Genomic DNA, 19262 nt, shown 5'->3' with positions numbered 1-19262 from the left:
CTGGGGGCAGGGGTTCTGCCTGGGATAGAGGGTGGAATCCGTTCAGTTCAGGCGTTCAGACCACCTACCTCCTGAAAAGCTGCCTGGGGGTGAGCCTCATTGTGGATGGACACAAAAATGACATGAATCTGGGACACAAAAATGACATACCTCTAGGAGGGGGCAAAGCCTTGCCCACCGAAGACCAGAGAAAATCCACGGACTTGTTTGTAAATTTCACTCAGAGGTCACCTCGGAGAAGTCTTTCCTGACCACGTCGTCTATGGCCAGCAAAGTCATGGCCCCCCAAAGATACCCAACCCCTAATGCCCAGAATCTGTGAATACAGTACCTACCATGGCAAAAGGGATTTTGCAGGTGTGATTAAGAATCATGAGAATCCTTAATTTGATGATTAAGGATCTTTTATTAAGTTAATGAATATCGAGGCGGGTTATCCTGGATGATCCAGGGGGCCCCAGGATAATGACAAGGGCCAGAGGGAGAGAGAAAAGGTGATGTGACAACAGAAGCAGAGGCCAGAGTGATGCCAGGCCATGAGCTGGGGAATGTGGGTGGCCCCTAGAAACTGGAAAAGTCAAGGAAACACGTTGTGCCCTGGAGCCCTCCTCCCATTCACTTTAGACTTCTGACCTCCAAACTGCAGGCTAGTAAACGTGTGTGGTTTTAGGACAGGGAGCTTGTGATAATAACCTCGCAGCAGCGACAGGAAGCTCATACACCATCTCAGGGAGCCCTTCTTTCCACTGTCCCAACACTGCCCTGTTGCACTATCCCCAGATCCCTTACCAGGTGTTTGGGTGTGCGAGCTGGTGTATGTGTGTGCAGGGGATGTGTGTACGGGAGCTGGTGTGCGTGCATGTGTGTCTGTGTCTCTGGTGTGTGCAGGGCAGGTGGCTTTGGAGCTGGTGTGCGTGCATGTGCAGGGGAGATGGGTGTGGGAGCTGGTGTGTGTGTGTGTGCGCGCGCGCAGGGGAGTAGGGTGTGGAGCCTGGTCTCTGAGTGTCTGCCGGGGACTCCAGGTAAACTTGGGCGGGGTGACGTCCAGGGTGCTCCTCTGCGGACACGTGCAGCCTGGGGGCGCTGACCCCAGTCCCCAGGTGAGCGGCACGGGAACACGTGTGGGTCCCCGCAGCCCAACACACAGCCTAAGCGCTCAACGCCGACCTCGGTACTCGCTCCAAGAAAGAGCAAACAGTAGGGAATGTCTCGAGCAGCGGCCACGGCGCGTCACGACCGAATATTTAGGAGCTCCTGGTCACCTCTAGGGGGCGGAGCGCCAGCCTTGAACTTCCAATCAGCCGGCTCCCGGAGCTTTTGTTGCCAACTACCGAGGTTGCAACTCGGAAGAAGAGATAGCCGGAGTCGGGTCTTGACAGGCGGGGATCTGAGCCAATGAAAAGGGAACCTGCGTATGCTCCAACCAATAATAGAATGAAGGAAGTGACGTCAGCGGAAATACGAGGGACGGTTAAGGAAGTTCGGCGAACACCGAGCCTAAGCGGTCCTCCGGCCCTTGTGGGAGGAGTAGGAGGCAAACATGTCGGAGCGAAAAGTTTTAAACGTAAGTATTTGGTGACTGGGGCTTTCTACCCGAGAGGGGACATCTCGGAGCTCCGGCCTAGGTGGGCTTCCTGTACTTTCCTATTGGAACCTTTTTCTTTTCACCAACGATCTTCCGCAGGGCGTGGCTTTCAGACACCTCCCAATCACCTTCAGCGAGGGGTGGGCCTTCGCGGTGTTTGCGGGCGGAGCTTAGGCTAGTTACCAGGTCACGTCCTCCGATTGGATGTTCCGAAGGGAATTAGCCAATCATTTCCCCTGGGAGGGGGGGTTCGCCTGGAAGAGTATCGGTGTTTTCCCCACGCCACGCCCCAGGGCCGTGGCTCCCGGAAGCCCCGCCCACATACGGGTCTGGCTTTGCTCAGCCCTCCCGTTCTGCTGGCGGGGGAGCCTCCTAACTGTATTGTGAAACGGGGACTTTTGTGAGGTGGAGGGGGGCTCAGAAGTCAGGATGCGGCTTCTGGAAAAGAGAGCTCTTGAATTCCCAGTTCCTGTCCCCACCCCCCACCCCTCACCCCTCAGGAATGTCAGGGGGTGAGCTCCCCAGCCTGGGGGCGGGGGGGTAAGTCCAGGATGTCAGGCCAAGAGCCCAGATCTGCAGGGTCGGTTTGATGCTCCTTCCTGCGGCTCAGCGTTCTAATCTTTTAAACATTCATGTTAGGAATGCACCCCCAGCCCCGTCGCAGTCCAGTTCAGGTGCTGGACTTCGTGTCCCTGAAAGTCCTTCCATCCTGAGGATCCAACTGGGAACCGTTTCTCTAATTTACTGGTGGATAGTTCTATGCGCCGGCCGCTGCTCTAGTGGCACGCACATCGCATCAAGGAGGTGGCGGGTTATGTCCATACAGATGAGAATGAGGCCCAGAGAGAGGGGTGATAGCCACGGGGTGGAGGAGTCCAACCCAGGTCCCTGGATCCGTAACCTATGCACCACTGTGCCACTGTTTCCCCCAGAGTCCCGTCCCCGCAGGGACTCAGTTTCCTCCTCTGTGAAATGGGTACGTCGCACCCCGTCTCCTAGAGTCTTTGCAAGGATTCTGTGGGACATGGCAGGTAAAGTGCTCCACGTGGCATCTGGCGCCTAGTAGGTGCCCAAAACACAAGCTGCTGTGTTTTCTGATTGTCCGTTGAAGTTGTTCTTACAACCGCAAACTGCTTTCCCCGTATGCCCCACCTCAGCCTCCCGTGCCAGAGTTATGACAGCAGAACTGAGGCTGCTACCCTCAGAAAGTCTGGCTGGCGAGGGTGGACCTTGGCTGGCATCCGGGAACTTGAATCTCAGGCTGGTTCCCACTGTTCCTGGTGAGAATGGTTCCCTGGGCTCAAACTCTGTACGAACGACGTGGTTTACGCTGCGCGTGGGCCCTCCTCCTGGAGTCTAGAACGTCAGAACCTGCGAGGCCGTGGGGCCTGCGTGACCTTCCCTCAGCGAAAACCCTGGGCACTGGGTCCCCGTGAGCTTCCGTGGGAGACGCCGTCTCACGTGTGTTGTCATATTTCATTACTGGGGTAATCAAGCACATCCTGTGTGAGCCCGTTGGGAGAAGACCCTGGAACAGTGTGTCTAGTCTCCCCGGACCCCCCCCCCCAACACACACACCCTGTTTCCTTTGCTGATTTCTCTCTGTGTCCTTTTGCTGTAACGAGTGATTGCCATAAGTACGAGCGTACGCGGAGTCCTAGGAGCCGTCACTCGAAGTCATCAAACCCCAGGGCGGTCCTGGGGACCTGGGTCTGGCGGTCCCCAGAGCCCTTCCCTGTGGCTCAAACAGCTCCCTGGTGCTTTCACTTCCCACAGAAATACTACCCGCCTGACTTTGACCCGTCAAAGATCCCCAAGCTCAAGCTCCCCAAAGATCGGCAGTACGTGGTGAGGTTGATGGCTCCCTTCAACATGAGGTGAGTGCCCCACCCCCCGTGCGCCTCTTCATGTGCCCCCCCCCCCCCATGTGACATCCCAGTGAGCATGTGACGCAACCAGCCATCACCTTCCTCACAGTTCAGGATTAACCCCCCTGGATCTTGATCATTGGTAGTTAAGTGTGTTAAGCGGAGATGGGGCCCTGGGTACTAATTCACCTCCTCACAACAGCCACGCTCCTTCATACCCCAGGACCTTTGCACGGCTGTTCCTTCTGCCTGGAACCCTCTTCCTTCTTCTCTCACGTGGCTGGTGCTTCTTCACGCTTCGGGTCTTGGCTTAAATCTCACCCCCTCAGGGACACGTGGCTGGCTCAGTCCGTAGAGCATGCGACTGTTGATCTCAGGGTTGTGAGTTTGAGCCCCAAATTGGGTGTAGAGAATAACAAAAAAATAATAAGTAGCTTAAAAATATGAATGTTAAAAAAACAAGAAATCTTTGGGGCACACGGGTGGCTCAGTCGGTTAAGCATCTGACTTCGGCTCAGGGTATGATTTCAGGGTTCGTGACTTCACGCCCTGTGTCGGGTGAGCTCGAACCCCACTTGGGGTGAGCCCTGCTTCTCTCTGTCTCTCTCTCTCTCGCTGTCTCTCTCTTTCTGTCTCTGTTCCTCGTGGGATTCTCTCTCTCTTTCTCTCTCTCTGCTCCTAGCTCACTTATGCCCTCCCTCTCTCAAAAAATTAATTATTTACTTATTTTAATTAAATCTTAAAAAAAAATTCTCATCTCCTCGGAGAGGCCCTCCTACCCCCCATCTGACCCCTTCCGTGATCCCCTCTCCCTCACAGTCCCCAGATCTTGCCCTCTGCCCTGCTTCCCAGCGACCGCCTCCCCAATGCTGAGTCCTACAGATTTTCACGTTTCCGCAGGTAGAAGTTAGATATACCGACCATCACAGACCCCTGGTTGAGTGAAATTCAGCGTTTATGTATTGTTAGTCTGTTTCTCGCTCTCCTTCGTTCATTCGTTTTGTTTTTAATTCAGCAATCACTCTGGGTGCCTGCTGTGTGCCAGGGCCCAGGCTGGGCCCCAGGGTTGCTGCGGGGAAGGAGACCGGCAGAGCCCCTGGCCCGCGGAGCCCACAGTCAGAAGGGGTGGAGATAATAACCCAGTGTTCGGGCACATTCACGCCCGGTGTACATGGGACGTGTGAATCAGGCATGAGGGAGGGTGACTGAGTAGGTGCCAGGAAGGGAGGCTGCTTAGCTGATGTGGTCAGGGACACGTCAGAGGACACGCCAGCAGGGCTGGGGTCTGAGAGGTGAAGGGTGTCCTGGGTTCTGAAGTGCAGGGCAGAGGCCCGGAGGCGGCCCGAGCTGGGGGTATTTGTAGGAACCGTCAGGAGGCCGGGGTGCTTGCTTGCTGCGCCTGGGGAGCACGGGGCCTGAGTGAGGGCAGGCTGGCGGGAGCTTCCGTGTGGCTCCTGTGGCTCCCCTCCTGGTGGCACCGAACCTTGTGGAGGCTAGGATGCCCCATGAGCGCCAGCCAGGCTTCTGGGAGCGGGTGACCGGCGAGTCTCAGAGGGTCTGGATCGTCCGGGTGCTTCCCCAGAAGGGGACCCTGGGACCAAGACCCAGGCAGGTAGGAGGAATAACGGGCAAGATGGGGGGAATCTGAGGCAGGCTGCCGTGGGAGGGAGGGAGCTCCCCGTCCCTGGAGGTATGCAAGCAGCCATCCGCCAGAATGCCCGAGCATCCGACCGCAGGAACCTGGGTACCGAGATGGCACAAGGCCCTCTGTCCGGCCCCACAGGTGTAAGACGTGCGGAGAATACATCTACAAGGGCAAGAAATTCAATGCGCGCAAGGAGACGGTGCAGAACGAGGCCTACCTGGGCCTGCCCATCTTCCGCTTCTACATCAAGTGCACGCGGTGCCTGGCAGAGATCACCTTCAAGGTAGACGCCAGCCGGGCTGGCCCTGCTCCCTCGGGGGCTCCCCGCCGTCCTCTCCCCGCAGGGAGTCCCCCTTTCACTTTATCCCCAGGAAACAGGCATTTTGGGGGGTTGTTCACGGCAGCATCGTTCCTAGGGGCAGAAACGCAGAAGCAACCCACATGCACAGTAACGAGGGACTCGGGGAGCTAGTGACCATGTGGTGAGGAGTCGCGCGGCCGGTAACCATCACGACTGTGCGAGGATTTGGGGGAGAGGACAAGGAGAGCCTCCCGCTCTCTCTTCACGCCCTACGTACTATCTTCTCCCCATACGTTCTTCCCTTTGGGTTAATGAACAAGATTTGGGTAAAATGAAGAAAAAGGACATTGAAAGAATTACATATTTTGAGGACTTTGCATTAAAAAATATTTTTTTAACCTTTATTTTTGAGAGAGGGAGAGAGAGAGAGACAGAATATGAGCAAGGGAGGCGCAGACAGGGAGGGAGACACAGAATCCGAGGCAGGCTCCAGGCTCCGAGCTGTCAGCACAGAGCCCGGCGTCGCCGGGCTCGAACCCACGAACGGTGAGATCACGACCTGAGCCGAAGTCGGACATCCAGCCGCCCCTAAATTTTTAAAAATTTTTTTAAAGTTTATTTTATTTACCTTTGAGAGAGACAGCGCTAGTGGGGGAGGGGCAGAGAAAGGGAATCCCAAGCAGGGCCCTCCCCCCCCCCCCCCCCCCCGCGCTGACGTCGCGGAGCCGGATGCGGGGCTCCCACCCACGCACGCACTGGGAGATCACGACCCCCACCGACATCAAGAGTCGGACGCTCGACTGGCCGAGCCACCCAGGCACCCCAGTATGAGTTTGTTTCAAGACCAGAGGCACTGTGGCAAAATGTTAGAGACCGGGCTTCCTGGTGGAGAATTTCAGGCGATTACGTAGCGAGGGGAACGTGGAGGGCGGGCGCGTCCCCGTGTGAGGTAGACACAGCCCAGACGGGAGTACAGGCCCCGCACCCGCAGATCTGGTCCCCTCCTCTGCCCGGCCGGGCCCCGTGCGTGGAAACGGTCGCTCGGAGGTTTCTTGTACGGCGTCCAGGAGATGTGCGCGCGCGCACGCGCGGAGCGATCACCCTCTACCCGGCCCTTTTTGGTTTAGCGCTGCGGCGCTTATTTGGGATCCTGGGAGACACACAGGAGCGGCCTGGCCAGCCTAGCGCGTCCCGCGTCGCGTCCCGTCTGCCCCGCACCAGCTTCCCTCCCCGTCAGCACCCCCCCCCCCCCCCCCCCCCCCCCCCCCCCCCGCTTCCCCGGGCCTCCGTCGCAGTCAGAAGCCAACAGATTCGGGACGCCATGTAGATTTCCGCGTTTTGCCCAATGCCACCTTTCCAGCGCGGGGTCTCGTCCAGGAGCCCAGCTTACATCTCCTCCCTGTCTCCGTTTTATAAATGCAGACAGGTGCACGCTGTGCACGGACGCGATATGTGATTTAGAATTGTGAAAGGCGCGCGCACACACAGCAGATACATACGTGTGCGCGCACGTGCACACAGCAGACAGGAAGACAGGATGCGCGCAAAGACCCAGAGACTCGTATTTGCAATCGTGTGCAGGGGGGCAGAGGGCGGGTAGAGACAGGTGTGAAAGTCCAGGCTACAGAATTTGGCACTTTTGGCAAAGGGGACAGGAGCTCTAGAAAGCACCAAACGAGCCGAGTGTTAAGAAAAGGAGGGGCGCCCGAGCGGCTCAGCCGGTTAAGCGTCGACGTCGGCTCCCGTCATGATCTCAGGGTTCGTGAGTTCACACCCCGCGTCGGTCTCTGTGCTGACAGCTCGGAGCCTGGAGCCTGCTTGGGATTCTCTCTCTCTCCCTCTTTCTCGTCCTCTAGTTTTCTCTCTCGCTCCCCAAATAAACTAACTAGCTCAATAAGTAAATAAACTTTTTAAAAAAAGGAAAGAAAAGAAAAGAACAGGCTCGAGAAGGAGTGAAGCATGAGAAAAGGTGTCCCGGGGTGTGGGCTGGCAGCATCTCTTGATGCCCAAGGACACAGGACTGACGTCTGTCCTCCCCCCCCCCCACTCCCCCCGCCTTACAGACAGACCCAGAGAACACGGACTACAGCATGGAGCACGGGGCCACCCGGAACTTCCAGGCGGAGAAGCTCCTGGAGGAGGAGGAGAAGCGGGTGCAGAAGGAGCGGGAAGACGAGGAGCTGAACAACCCCATGAAGGTAGAGCCCCCGGGGCCGCGGCCCTCCAGGTCGCCCCCGCCACCCCCTCCCTGCCGCTCGCACACCCTGCGCGGTCCCGGGGCTGCATGTACGGGACCGACTCCTGGGATCCGGTTGTTCGATTGGCTGCCAGTCACCCTCAGGGAAGAGAGCTCATCCAGGGCCTGCCCTGCCGCCCGAGCCCCCTGATCTGGGTCTGGAGCACTTGGGCCACGTGTGGGAGCAAGCCGGGGGCGGGGGCCACCTGGCAGGCAGCAGTGGGCAGCCCCCAGGAGCTGGGAGCAGCCCCCCGTCCAACAGCCAGCAAGACAGCGGGGCCCCCAGTCCCTCGGCCGCAAGGAACCGATTCCGCCAGCGGCCTGGGCCCCCGATGAGACCCCTGGCCCTTGCCGTCAGCCTGGTGAAACCCCGCCGGAGAACCCAGCCGTGCCTCGCGGCACCGGCCTCCTGGCCCACGCTAGCGGGCAGACGGGGAGATTCGTGCTGTTTTAAGCCACTGAGCTGGTGGCAGATGGTCATGCAGTCAGAAGAAGGTGGTACAGGGAGGCAGGAGGTCGGACTGGAGAACACAAGGCGCCGTGTTAGCGCAGGAGGCTCCTATGACCGCGGGCCGTGGAGCCCAGAAGCGTGGGAGGCACCGTTCTCTTGAATGTTCGCTGGCTGTGTGGCCTTGGGCAAGGCACTTGGCCTCCCTGTGCCTTGTGTTGTGTTTCTCAGAAAAAAGAGAGCATCTGTGCCCCTTCCGATCTCCCCGACCCACATGATGCCGGCTATTCCTGCGCCCCTCTGCCAGGCTTCTGAGCTGCCGCGGGGGACCTGAGGCGACGGGTTCAGCAGGGGGGCGGGGGCGGGGGGGGGGCTCTGCAGGGGCTGCCGCGTGGTCGCGTCCATCCTTGTCCGCCCACCCTGGCCCCGGGGGTTACAGCCTAGCGAGTCGCCCCAAAACTGCAACTTTACCTAAGAAACATCTGTGATCCTACAGTTTCTGAGGGGCAGGAGCCCCAGGGAGCTGAGCCGGGGTGGGGGGCTCTGGCCTGGGGTCTCTCGTGAAGTCCCGGTCAAGCCACATCTTCTGAAGGCTCGACCGAGACCAGAGGGGCTGTTTCCATGCTGGCGCCCTCAGGGAGCTGGCAGGGGCCTCCGTCCCTGCCACGCGGGCCCCTCCACTGCACTGCCCGAGCCGCCCCCCCACCCCGACACTGAGCACACGCACAACGCAGCACCGCCCTCCCCAAAGCGAGGGATCCAGAAAAGCGGGAAAGGAGCTGCCCTCAGAGCGACAGGCCATCATTCCGTCATGCTCTGCTCGCTAGCAGCGGGTCACGGAGTCCGGCCCACACTCGCGGGAAGGGAATTCAGGCTCTGCTCTTTCAAGGGAGGAACCTCGAAGAATCGGGGGATATACTTTGAAACCCCCAGGACCGCCACTTCCCAAAGGCTCAGCACAGGGTCTCGCGGCCAGGAAGCGGCCAAGGGCAGGCCCCACACCCGGCTGTGCCCGGCTCCAAACGCCCCTGTCTCGGAGACGTGGGCTGGCCTTGCCCCTCCGAGCCTCAACATAAACGAAGCTATCGCAAGGATTAAGTGACCTTCCGTTTGGAAACATCTCAGCCTGGCACACAACAGTGGCTCAGGGTGTCTGTTTGTACCTTTTTTGTAACTATTTTTTTAAGTGGGCTCCGTGCCCAGCACAGGGGTTCAGGTCCCAACCCTGACATCCAGCCGCCCGCCCCACTGACTGGGCCGGCCGGGCGCCCCTCCTCTTTGCTATATATCATTTCACGCTGGAGCCAGGCTGGCAGCCGAGGCCGACTGGCCCCACCACTGACCAGCCACGCGGCCTCAGATGACCGCGCCCCATGCCCGGGCCTCAGTGTTCGGAGCTGTGAGATGGGTGCAGCTCAGGCGGGAGGCCCCCAAGCGGGCGCTGTGGATGGAGGCGGGGTGGGGGTCTCTCCCTGGCGGGTGCCGAGCCCCACGGCCCCAGCAGGTGCACGCAGCCCGTGTCCTGCCCGCCAGGTGCTGGAGAACCGAACCAAGGACTCCAAGCTGGAAATGGAGGTGCTGGAGAACCTGCAGGAGCTCAAGGACCTGAACCAGCGGCAGGCGCACGTGGACTTTGAGGCCATGCTGCGGCAGCACCGCCTGTCCGAGGAGGAGAGGCAGAAGCAGGAGCAGGAGGAGGACGAGCGGGAGACCGCGTGAGTCGGCCGGGCGGGGCCGGGCGGGGGCCAGGGTGCTCTGACCCACCTCCGGCTCTCCCTCTGCCTGGAACACCCCCCTTCCAGGTCTTCCCGGGCTCTCTCAGGGGCTGCCTTCTCCGGGAGGCTTCCCCCGCCCCCCCCCCCCCCCCCCCCGCGTCTCACTTTCTCAGGGCGTCTGTGTCGGGGTCCCCAAGGCCCCGCCCAGGTTTCGTGATCTGCCAGGAGGAGCCTCAGGCCCGGCCTGCTGTGTTCACACTTTGTGCACGGCACCTACCACCGTGGAACCTTCTCGCTGACCCACCGTCTCCCGGTTTATGGCCTCCCTCCCGCCCGCCTCCAGCATCTGAGGTGGCTGGGTGTCTGCATTCGCAGGGCCTGGGACGGGGGCACGGAGTAGGTCCCCGTGGCGCGGGCAGGTCGGCGACACGGTGATCCGCAGTGAGAAGGGCGTATGTTTATCCGACACTTGCCGAGTGCCAGGCACCGGTGTGAGGTCGTCCTGATCGTTCTGGCAGTCGAAGGACTGCGGCGTGGGGCGCTCCAGGCGCGGTCCCGACCGAGTCACCCGGCCAGGGTTCGGGTTCAGGTGGCTGGTGCCATCGGCCAAGCACTTAACCACTCGCTGCCCTCAGTGGACAGAGATTTTTTTTTTTAACGTGTATTTATTTTGAGAGAAAGAGGGAGCACAAGCAGGGGAGGGGCAGAGAGAGGGAGAGAGCGAATCCCAAGCAGGCTCCATGCTCAGTGCGGAGCCCGACGTGGGGCTCGATCTCACCGAGGTCACGACCTGAGCCGGGAACAAGAGCCGGATGCTCAACACACTGAGCCACACGGCACCCCCAGAGAAGGTTGTTTTTAAGGCATTTGTGTGCCCCCGCCCCGCCTCCGGCACTCACCGATGTCAGGAGGGGCAGCGCGCCCCGGCGGGACATCCCAGGCACACGTGCCGTCCCACAGGGCCCTGGTGGAGGAAGCCCGGAAACGAAGGCTGTTGGAGGACTCGGATTCAGAAGAGGACGCCGCTGCTTCTGCCCCGCCGCGCCTGGCCCCGCGGCCCAACCCCACCGCCATCCTGGAGGAGGTGAGTGCACGCCCGGACCTCCACGTGTTCTCGGGTTAATCTGAGAGGGTGAGCCAGGGGTCAGCCTAACCTGGTCTCCAAAGGCCAGACCGCGTGTGTCGTAAGGGCTCAAGTCCACCGTCGCAGCCCCCAAACAGCCCTGGATCTTGCGGGAATGAGTGGCCGTGGTCACGTGCTGGTAAAACTTCACGGTCAAGACGGGCTCTGCTTTACCGGCCGCTGCTTCAGCCGCTGAAACAAGCGAGACCCTCAAAGGTGGAGACCTAAGAACACCGATGTTTGCCTGTCAGCCCCTCGAAGTTCATTGGCTGGACTAATGTCCTGGCCTCATGGAGCTGCAGAGAGCCCGGGAACTGTGGCCTGCAGGCCACCCGTGCTGGCAGAAAGGAGGGGAGACAAGGATGTGGCAGGTGGACTTTGCACCACAGCTGTCTTACCCGCCAAGGTTGAGGCCACTCTTTTTTTTTTTTTTAACGCATATTCATTTTTGAGAGACAAGAGACAGCGCGTGAGCAGGGGAGGGGCAGAGAGAGAGGGAGACACAGAATCCCAAGCAGGCTCCAGGCTCTGAGCTGTGAGCACAGAGCCCGACGCGGCGCTCGAACCCACGAACCGTGAGATCGTGACCTGAGCCAAAGTTGGACGTTTAACCGACTGAGCCGCCGCCCAGGCGCCCCTAGGCCACTCTGGTTTGTTAACTGAAGAAGGGGGTTAATGAGGGAAATCGTTTGTTTTCATTTAAACGTATCCATGGTCCGGGTTACTAGATTGCAAGCCCCGCCAGTGGATAGGACCCCAGGTAACAAGGGTTTCAACTGCACAGGGGTTACTTTTCTCTCCAGTGACAGTTGTGCACAGCCATCCGGACAGGGAAGGTGGCCCCACAGCACGGGGCCCAGGCACCTGCCTTCTTCCTGGTTCTGCTGTCGGCGGGGCGGGGGTGCCCGCATTGCATGGTGTCTCAGTGCCACCTTCACATCCTGGCCGGAGAGGAGAGGGGCGGGCAGGGGAGGGGGACGTTCAGGGCCGCTGCACCCTGGGTTCTGCACATCCTGCTGCTCACATCCCATTGGTCAGAGCTGAGCCACCTGACCACATCCTGCTGCAAAGGAGGATGGGAAAGGTAGTCTTTCCGTGGGGTAGCCATGCTCCCGCTGAGTTGCCCCTGACTGTCAGCAGAGAGAATGGCTCTGGAGGTCGTGCTCTGTCACCCGTTAATCTTTGAAGGCTTCACTGATGTCCCGTCCCCCCCAGCCCCGTCACAGGTGTCTCGTTCACGCCTAGTGTGACAACCGACTTTCCTTTTGCGCCATATGCCTCCGTCAAGACTTCCCAAACCTTCACCGAGACCCTTACGGAAGCTCATCTGTCTGTCCCTGTGTTCTTGGTTCAGTTTAGGGGCAGTGAGCGCAGCTGGCAGGGACGGGTTTCGAACGAGTGCTCACGAGCGCCGGCCTGCTGTGGGGGCTGCGTGAGACCGTTCAGTGATGCCGGGTCAGAAAGCTGCTCTGTCCCCCGCTGGGCCGCGTCGGTCCTGGTCGCCGCTCTCGGGGCCCCGGCCAGCACGCAGATTGCAGCAGGGCTGCCCGAGGCCCCCTTCGCATCTCTGCCTGTAGCTCCTCCTCCTCGCGCTGTCGTCAGTCCGGGTCCCCTGTCTGAGGAGACCTGTCCCTACCGCCCTGTCAACAGTGGCTGCCTTCCCTCCACCGTCGTGCCACGCTGATGTCCTTCTGTCAAGACGGGTGTTGTCCTGGCGACCTACTCTTGTCCCTCCTCCGTCCTCCCTCAGATGGTGGGCCCCGCGAGGGCAGCTCCAGCGCCAGGCTCAGACAGGACCTCCTGATCCGGGGGATTCGTTTCCCTGTTCCAACATAACTGACAAAAGGGGTTCCTCCCGGTACGACTGAAGAGCTGGATGTGAGGCTGAGCCCCTTTCTGCCTTCCCCTACCTAGTCCCGAAAGTGGGTGCCTCCGTTTTCCCTGTTCCATCAAACACATTGATAGAGCATCTTCCTGCCAAGAATTACATGTGGCACTGTGGACCCAGTTGTGAACAGGACAGGAACCCACAGCATGGATGGATGGGGGGGATACGTAATGAGGCAGTAAAGGGTGAAAGGGTGCCGGGGCCGTGGAAATACAGCACTCACTTGAGCTTGAACTGTGGAGAAAGGTTTCCCAGAGGAGCCAATACTTGGATGGGTATTGAAGGGTGAGTAGGAGTTCGCCAAATGCATTAGAGGGAAAGGGGCATGGCAGGTGGAGGGAACGGAGTGAGAAAAGGCATGGAGGTGAGAAGGTGTGTGACTTAGGATGTGCGGGAGAAGGGGGGATCTGGGACAGCTCACCCACTTGTGTCCCCTCCGCTTACCCCCAGGCTCCAAAAGCCAAGAGGAAGGCGGAGAGCTGGGAACGGAGCGTCGGCACCCTTGGCAACAGGCCCCCGCTGTCAGGCCTAGTCGTGGTGAAGAACACAGACCCGGGTCGCAGCACCAGGCAGGGTCAGGCGTCACCCACCCCCGGTAGGTGCTCCGGGTCCCGGGATCGGAGCGCGGCGCCTCAGAGGGCCGCCAGGTGGCAGCAGCGCCCCCAGTGCTGCTGCCCTGCGCTGGGAACCCGCGGAGGGGGGCGAGGGAGGGGCGCCCCCTACCAGGCGCTCTCGCCTCTCTCCCAGGCCCCAGGAAGAGCGGGAAGGCGGCTGACCCTGCACCCTGGACACCCGGCACCTCCTCCCTGAGCCAGCTGGGGGCATATTCGGACAGCGAGGACAGCAGCGGCAGCAGCTGAGACCCCTGCCCAGGCCCTTCTCCGGGTCAAGGTCACATGTCCATAGTCAGCTGCTGGTCGGCAGGAGGCCTTGGCACCAACCAGGGCCATGAGCGGACAAACACAAATGTCCTCAGAGGCTGGTCGGGCCAGCGAGGGCTTCCACCCCCGGACTCGGTTTCTCCCCTGTCCCCCCACCGACCAGCCTTCGGGGACCTCGGGGTCCCTGGCTCACGCTGCCGCCCTCCTGGCCCTCCTTCCGGGGCTGTGGCATCCCTGGAACAGCCCTCGGCTTCCAGCAGGCTTTTGCGGTACTCCCCGGCCTCCCTTGGATGGCAGGGAGGGGTGGGCGGTGCTTGCCCCCGCCCGTGCGCTAGCTCCGCCCCCTCCTGCCAGGAAACCTGCAAACCAGTGAAAGGAAGCTGCCGCCTGGTCTGGGCACTTCCGCCGGCTTCTGAGGCGGGGCCGCGGGAGCCCACGTGGCCAGCGTGGGCGCCTGGCTCTCAGAAGCTGTGAGTCGATCGGGGTTTGTTGATCGGCCTGAGTTTGGGGATGATTTGTTATGTAGCGGTAGATAGCTGACATGGTCACGTGACTAGTAAACCTGGTTCCAGAGCTCACGCTCTTTCAAGGCTGCCGGCTGTCAACTCTGGTGTAATTCTCTACTTCAGCCTCGTCTAGTCGAAGGTCCTGTGTTCCCACCAGGTTCCTTCACAACCTGACACCCCCCTCCCCCACCTCGCCTGCCGCTCCTCCCGGGGTCGCTGACCTCAGCCCTCCTCTCGCTCACTCACTCACTCGGCATTTGATAATGAGGCTTTGTGCTTCTCGCTGTTTGCGAGATGAAAAGCCCCCACTTTTTCTTTTAATTAAAAAAAATTCTTCCAATGTTTATTTTTGAGAGAGAGGGAGAGAACACGAGCGGTGGAGGGGCAGAGAGAGAGACACACACACACACACAGAACCCGAAGCAGGCTCTGAGCTGTCCACCCAGAGCCAGACACGGGGCTCGAACCCACAAACCGTGAGATCACCACCGCGGGAGCCACCCAGGCGCCCTGAAAAGCCCCCGCTTTGGGGGTCTGCTTTCTGCTTTCCTACAATAGTTTCTGTGCTTTAGTGTGACTTGAGGTGAACTGGGATCCAGCCAGGGCTTCCGATCAGGACCCGGGGGGCCTCCGCTGTGAAGACAGGGCCGGGGGTGGGCGGGAGCCTGCTCAGCCACGCCTGGCGAGGAGGCGCGCCCCTCCCAGTTCCACCCGCCGCCGCCACATCGCGTCTGTGGCTTGAACTCGGCCGTGGCTGGAGCATTTACACCCCGGAAGTCCACGCGTGCTGGGAAGCTGCCCACCCCCGCCAGAGGCCGGCTGCGAGGCGCTTACTAGCACACCACTGCCTGCTTTTCCCACACTCCACGACGCCCCTGACGCCCGCGACGTGTGCCTGTTCAGACCAGCGGTGAGAGTAAACCGTCCAGCCGGAAGAGGGCAGGAGGCTGGGCCTCTCTGGTTCGCTCCGATTCCTCCTTGCAGACGTCCCCGTTCTGGGGCCACCCTACTTGTAGCCACGTACACGTGCCATCGGCTACCAGGGTTAAGAGTATCGACCCCATCCTACCGCCTATGTTAGCGAACTATGGTCGGTGGGCCAAACGTGGCCCACAGCCTAGTTTTGTAAATAAAGTGTTATTGACACGTAACATGGCTGCTTCGCTCTGCAGTGGCCGAGTTGCGTAGGGAGGACAGGGACTCTGACCCGCAAAGCCACCAGGTCAGCCCACCCCTGCCTGGGTCACCCAGCTCTGCACTTCCTGCTCTGCTCCCCCAGCCTCCACGGGAGGGTGGCCGGGTCCCCTCCACACCCCGATCTCCAGGCTCACGCTGTGCCCGCGGCCCTGCTGCCCGAAGTCCCCCTGAGGACGGCCGCCAGCCGCCCTCTTCTCAGTGGCGCACCGGACGGAGTACACGGGATCCGGTTCGGTGAGTAATGGTAGCGAACGTTTGTGAAGGACTCACCATTTGCTAAACCCGTGCTAAGCTGTTGGGCAGATTAACTCATTTAAGTTTCTGAGCTCACGTAGCTTTTTTTTTTTTTTTTTTTTTTTTGAGCACCTACTTTGTGCCCAGATCTGTTTCAGGCACTGGGACAATGGCAGTGAAGAAAAAACAGTCCCCACTCATAACGGTGACATTATTTTTGGAAGATGGGGGATAAGATAGTAAACCCACCTAAACATAACAATAAGATATGAAAGAAAATATGTGTGTGCCGGAGGCAGTGGTAACTCTGGGCGAACACACAGCAGGGCGAGATGGCGGCCTGAGGGGTTGCCGGCCCGAGGTGTGTTTATTACCCACCACCCCCCGTATATGCTAATGCCGCCTAACAAGATCTCTCAAAAGGTAGCAGCTGAAAACAACAGAAATGTGGGTGTGGTTCTGCCGGGTTCTCTGCTTCAGGGTCTCGTGGCCGCAACTGAGATGTTGGTCGGGGCTGCGGTCTCATCTGAAGGCCCGTCTGGGGCAGGATCCCCTTCCAAGCCCACTCACTTGGCTGTTGGCAGGATCTGGCTCCTCACAGGCTCTTGGGCGGAGGCCACCCTCAGGGTGCTTGGCTACAGGGACCTCTGACAGCTGGCTTCAGAAAGCCACCACAACAGGAGTCTTTGAGAAGTGGTATCCCATCACCTTTTCCCTGTCACGCTGGCCGCAAGCAAGCCTCAGGTTCCGGCCACGTTCACGGGGAGGGGATTACACACGGCTGTGACCACCAGCAGCTTGGGGTCACTGGAGGTCCGCCGAGGGTCTACCTGTTAGGTGCCCTGTCAACAATGAGCTTTGCAAGGGTAGCTGTGTGGACAGGTGTATCCCCAGCACCTAAGACCATCCAGGCACTAAGTAGGTGCTCAATAGATGTTTGTGGCCTAAGTGGGTGTCTCCCCATTCACAGAGGAGGGAGCAGAGCCCCGTAGTTCTGCCCGCTCTATAACCCCTCCCCACCCCCTACTTCGCTGGATCTTTCTTCCATTTCCCTGCAGATCTTCACGCCTCGTTCTCCCACCCTTTGGCCTGGGAGCAGGTCTGCTCTTGGCCCCGGTTCCCGTGGGGGTGCCCAGGGTCCAGCGGCAGAAGGATAGCATGCATCTGTGTCTGGTGTATGTGTGTGCTCAGATCCTGCAGAGCCTCGACCCGCCCCCTCTCCCCCACACCCCCTGCACCCCCCCTCCTGCTCTCCAGAGCCTGCCCTTCCCCCTTTCCCCACGCGCTCGCTTGCTCGCTCACTAGCTCCGTGTCTGTCATCCTGGGGAGCTGTCAGGCCTCATCCGGAATCTCTTCCATCAATCCCCTGGGGGCTGCGGTACATCAGAGGACTTGGTGGGGGTGCCCCCCCCCCCCAAACAGCCCGCTCTGCCTGAGCCTGGACTGCACAAAGGGCCCATTTCCCAAGCTCTAACTGGCTCATTCCCGTGATGGGAGGCTCCTTGGCCAAGGGCTCAGAATGAGAGAGGGACAGGGCCTGGGTTTGCAGCCGCAAGGCTCCAAGGCTACACCTTTAATGACCACGCTCTGCAGCGACTCCTGCAGACAGAGCCTCCAGGGGCTGGGCCGTGCCCCTCCCATCAGATTGGCCACTCGTGGTGACACAGCTGTGTCTCTTCCATCAGACTAGGGGCCTTTGAAGTTGGGACCATGCCTCCCCCATCAGATTGGGACTCCTAAAGACAGGCTTCCATCTCCTCCATTAGACTAGGGGCACCTAAAAGCAGGGCCACGTCTCTCACATCAGAGTAGAAGCCCCCGAGGTCGGAGCTATACCTCCTCCATCGGATTGAATGTTTCAGAGCGTCAGATCATGCCTCCCCTATCAGACTGGGAGCCTATTAGGCAGGCACCTATCCGCCATCAGACTGAGTCTTCTGAGGTAGGAGTGTTTAGGCCTCCCCATGAGCCATCCCCAAGGGTCCTTTCTTATCCTGGTGCCTTGGCTCCCTTCCCACCTCCAGACTGGCTGCTCCATGAGACAAGAGTGACGGGACAGCTCCCAGCCAGGCCCCATCTGGCTGCTTCTTAAGATCTCATCCACCTAAAGCATATACTGAGCACCTACTGTGTGCCATGCAATAGAGTATTATTTGGCCGTAAGACGAGCGAGGCGCTCACACCTGCTACCACGTGGATGGGCCTTGAAAACGTGACGCAGACACAAAAAGCCACATAGTGTGTGATTCCTTGTGCGTGAAATGTCCAGGGCAGTTCACCCCCAGGAACAGAAAGCACATTAGAGGTGCTGGGGCCGGAGAAGTGGTGAGAATAGTCAGAGGCTGCTGATGGGGATGGGGTTCCTTTTGGGGGTGATGGGAATGTTCTGGAATTCGTGCTGGCGGTTGCACGATCTTGAGAACATGCCCAAACTGAAACGCACACGCCAAGTGGGTAAACCGTAGGTATGTGAACTGTATCTCAAAAGGAAAAAAAAAAAAAAAAAAAAAAGAACAAAAACAAAAAAACAAGGTGCCACCAACGGCGTCCCGAAAGCGCTCAACAGGGGTAAGCGGTCATTGTCCCATCTCAGAGACTGGAAAACAGTTGAGGTCACCACCCAAGGTCAGGAGGGCTGGGATTCCAGACACTGAGCCACACCCAGGAGATGCCCCTTGATACACTGCCTCGGGGACCACGGGTGCTGGGGGAAAGGAGGCACCCCCAGACCACCCCACCTGCTCCCCACTGTCCACACAGCGGGCCCCCTCCTCTCCCAGTCAAAAAGCGGAAACCCAAGAGTTTATGTGGCTCTTCAAGGGCACGCCGCAAGGTCGCCAGACCCCCAGCCTGGCTGTCAGCATCCACCGTCTCCCGCTCCTCCCTCCTCCCAGAACCCGTTCCCGGCTCCTCTCCTTAGGACGAGGCGGGGGCCGGCCCCAGGAGCAGCCAGCTCAGAAGCGCAGGAAAGTCAAACGCCGTTTGATTCTGCCTCCGGGGCCTCTAATTGCTATTTCTGACACACGCTGTAATTAGAAGGCCCCTTTCAAATATTTATACCTCAGACGGCTCGTATTTATCCGACCGGGAGAGGGCTCGGATTTGATGAGATCTGTCAACGGCTCGTCCCCGAGCTGGGAATCGCCTCGCGGCTGACAGAAAACAGGACAATTACCCGCCGTGCTCCCCGGCAGTCCCTGGGGGGCGGGGGGGGACGCTGCCTTGTCGCTGATCGGAGAGGGCAGGGCGGGGTGGGGTGGGGACATCCGGATGGGCTGCAGGAGGAGGACCGAGTTCAACAGGTTCATGTGGGCGACACGGCCAAAGCAGAAAAGAGGAAGGCCCATGCATGGGGGCCTCTGCTGCGCTGAGAGGCTTTGCCTCGTCAGCTCTGGACCTCAGTTTCTCGGCCTGCAGAATGGGGCTGACAGTGTGCGTGGGGGCGGGAGATGGGGAACCACTAATTTCACAAAGACACTCTGCTGGGTCTCGAGTGCCACCCCGGCCAAACCAAATCAGGCAATGAGCTTGCGGGCTGGCTCTGAGCAAGTCCTCCCCCTCTCTGTCCCTCGGTTTCCCCATGGGGGAAAAAATAACTCACTCCTTTCCCGCAAGCCTTCCTTGAGCTCCCTGGG

At 59.7% G+C, this 19262-nt stretch overlaps 1 protein-coding gene and 1 long non-coding RNA gene across 2 annotated transcripts; one reads left to right on the top strand and one right to left on the bottom strand.

Moving 5' to 3' along the window:
• The first annotated feature begins 1422 nt into the window (after positions 1-1422).
• YJU2 (YJU2 splicing factor homolog) lies at positions 1423-14268 on the top strand. Its single transcript, XM_027049138.2, has 8 exons — positions 1423-1564; positions 3362-3462; positions 5237-5381; positions 7463-7597; positions 9617-9798; positions 10759-10882; positions 13260-13404; positions 13557-14268. Exons 1-8 carry the CDS (start codon positions 1541-1543, stop codon positions 13667-13669), a joined length of 969 nt encoding a protein of 322 aa, XP_026904939.1. The 5' UTR covers positions 1423-1540; the 3' UTR covers positions 13670-14268.
• LOC113596319 (uncharacterized) lies at positions 5828-11215 on the bottom strand. The gene is made up of 3 exons (XR_008297349.1): positions 10953-11215; positions 10698-10762; positions 5828-5987 (listed from the first exon to the last, which is right to left on the bottom strand). It is a non-coding gene; the product is annotated as an uncharacterized LOC113596319 (long non-coding RNA).
• Positions 14269-19262: the final 4994 nt, after the last annotated feature.

Source organism: Acinonyx jubatus, chromosome A2, assembly GCF_027475565.1.
Source record: "Acinonyx jubatus isolate Ajub_Pintada_27869175 chromosome A2, VMU_Ajub_asm_v1.0, whole genome shotgun sequence".
NCBI classification, from domain to species: domain Eukaryota; kingdom Metazoa; phylum Chordata; class Mammalia; order Carnivora; family Felidae; genus Acinonyx; species Acinonyx jubatus.
This window is presented reverse-complemented; position numbering and strand designations above follow the sequence as displayed.

What these genes read in the sequence shown, in the direction of transcription:
- YJU2 (XM_027049138.2), top strand. Translation starts at nt 1,541, where the DNA reads ATGTCGGAGCGAAAAGTTTTAAAC. An exon ending in AGCTGAACAACCCCATGAAG is followed by an intron (nt 7,598 to 9,616) that starts GTAGAGCCCCCG and finishes CCTGCCCGCCAG; the next exon opens with GTGCTGGAGAACCGAACCAA. An exon ending in CCACCGCCATCCTGGAGGAG is followed by an intron (nt 10,883 to 13,259) that starts GTGAGTGCACGC and finishes GCTTACCCCCAG; the next exon opens with GCTCCAAAAGCCAAGAGGAA.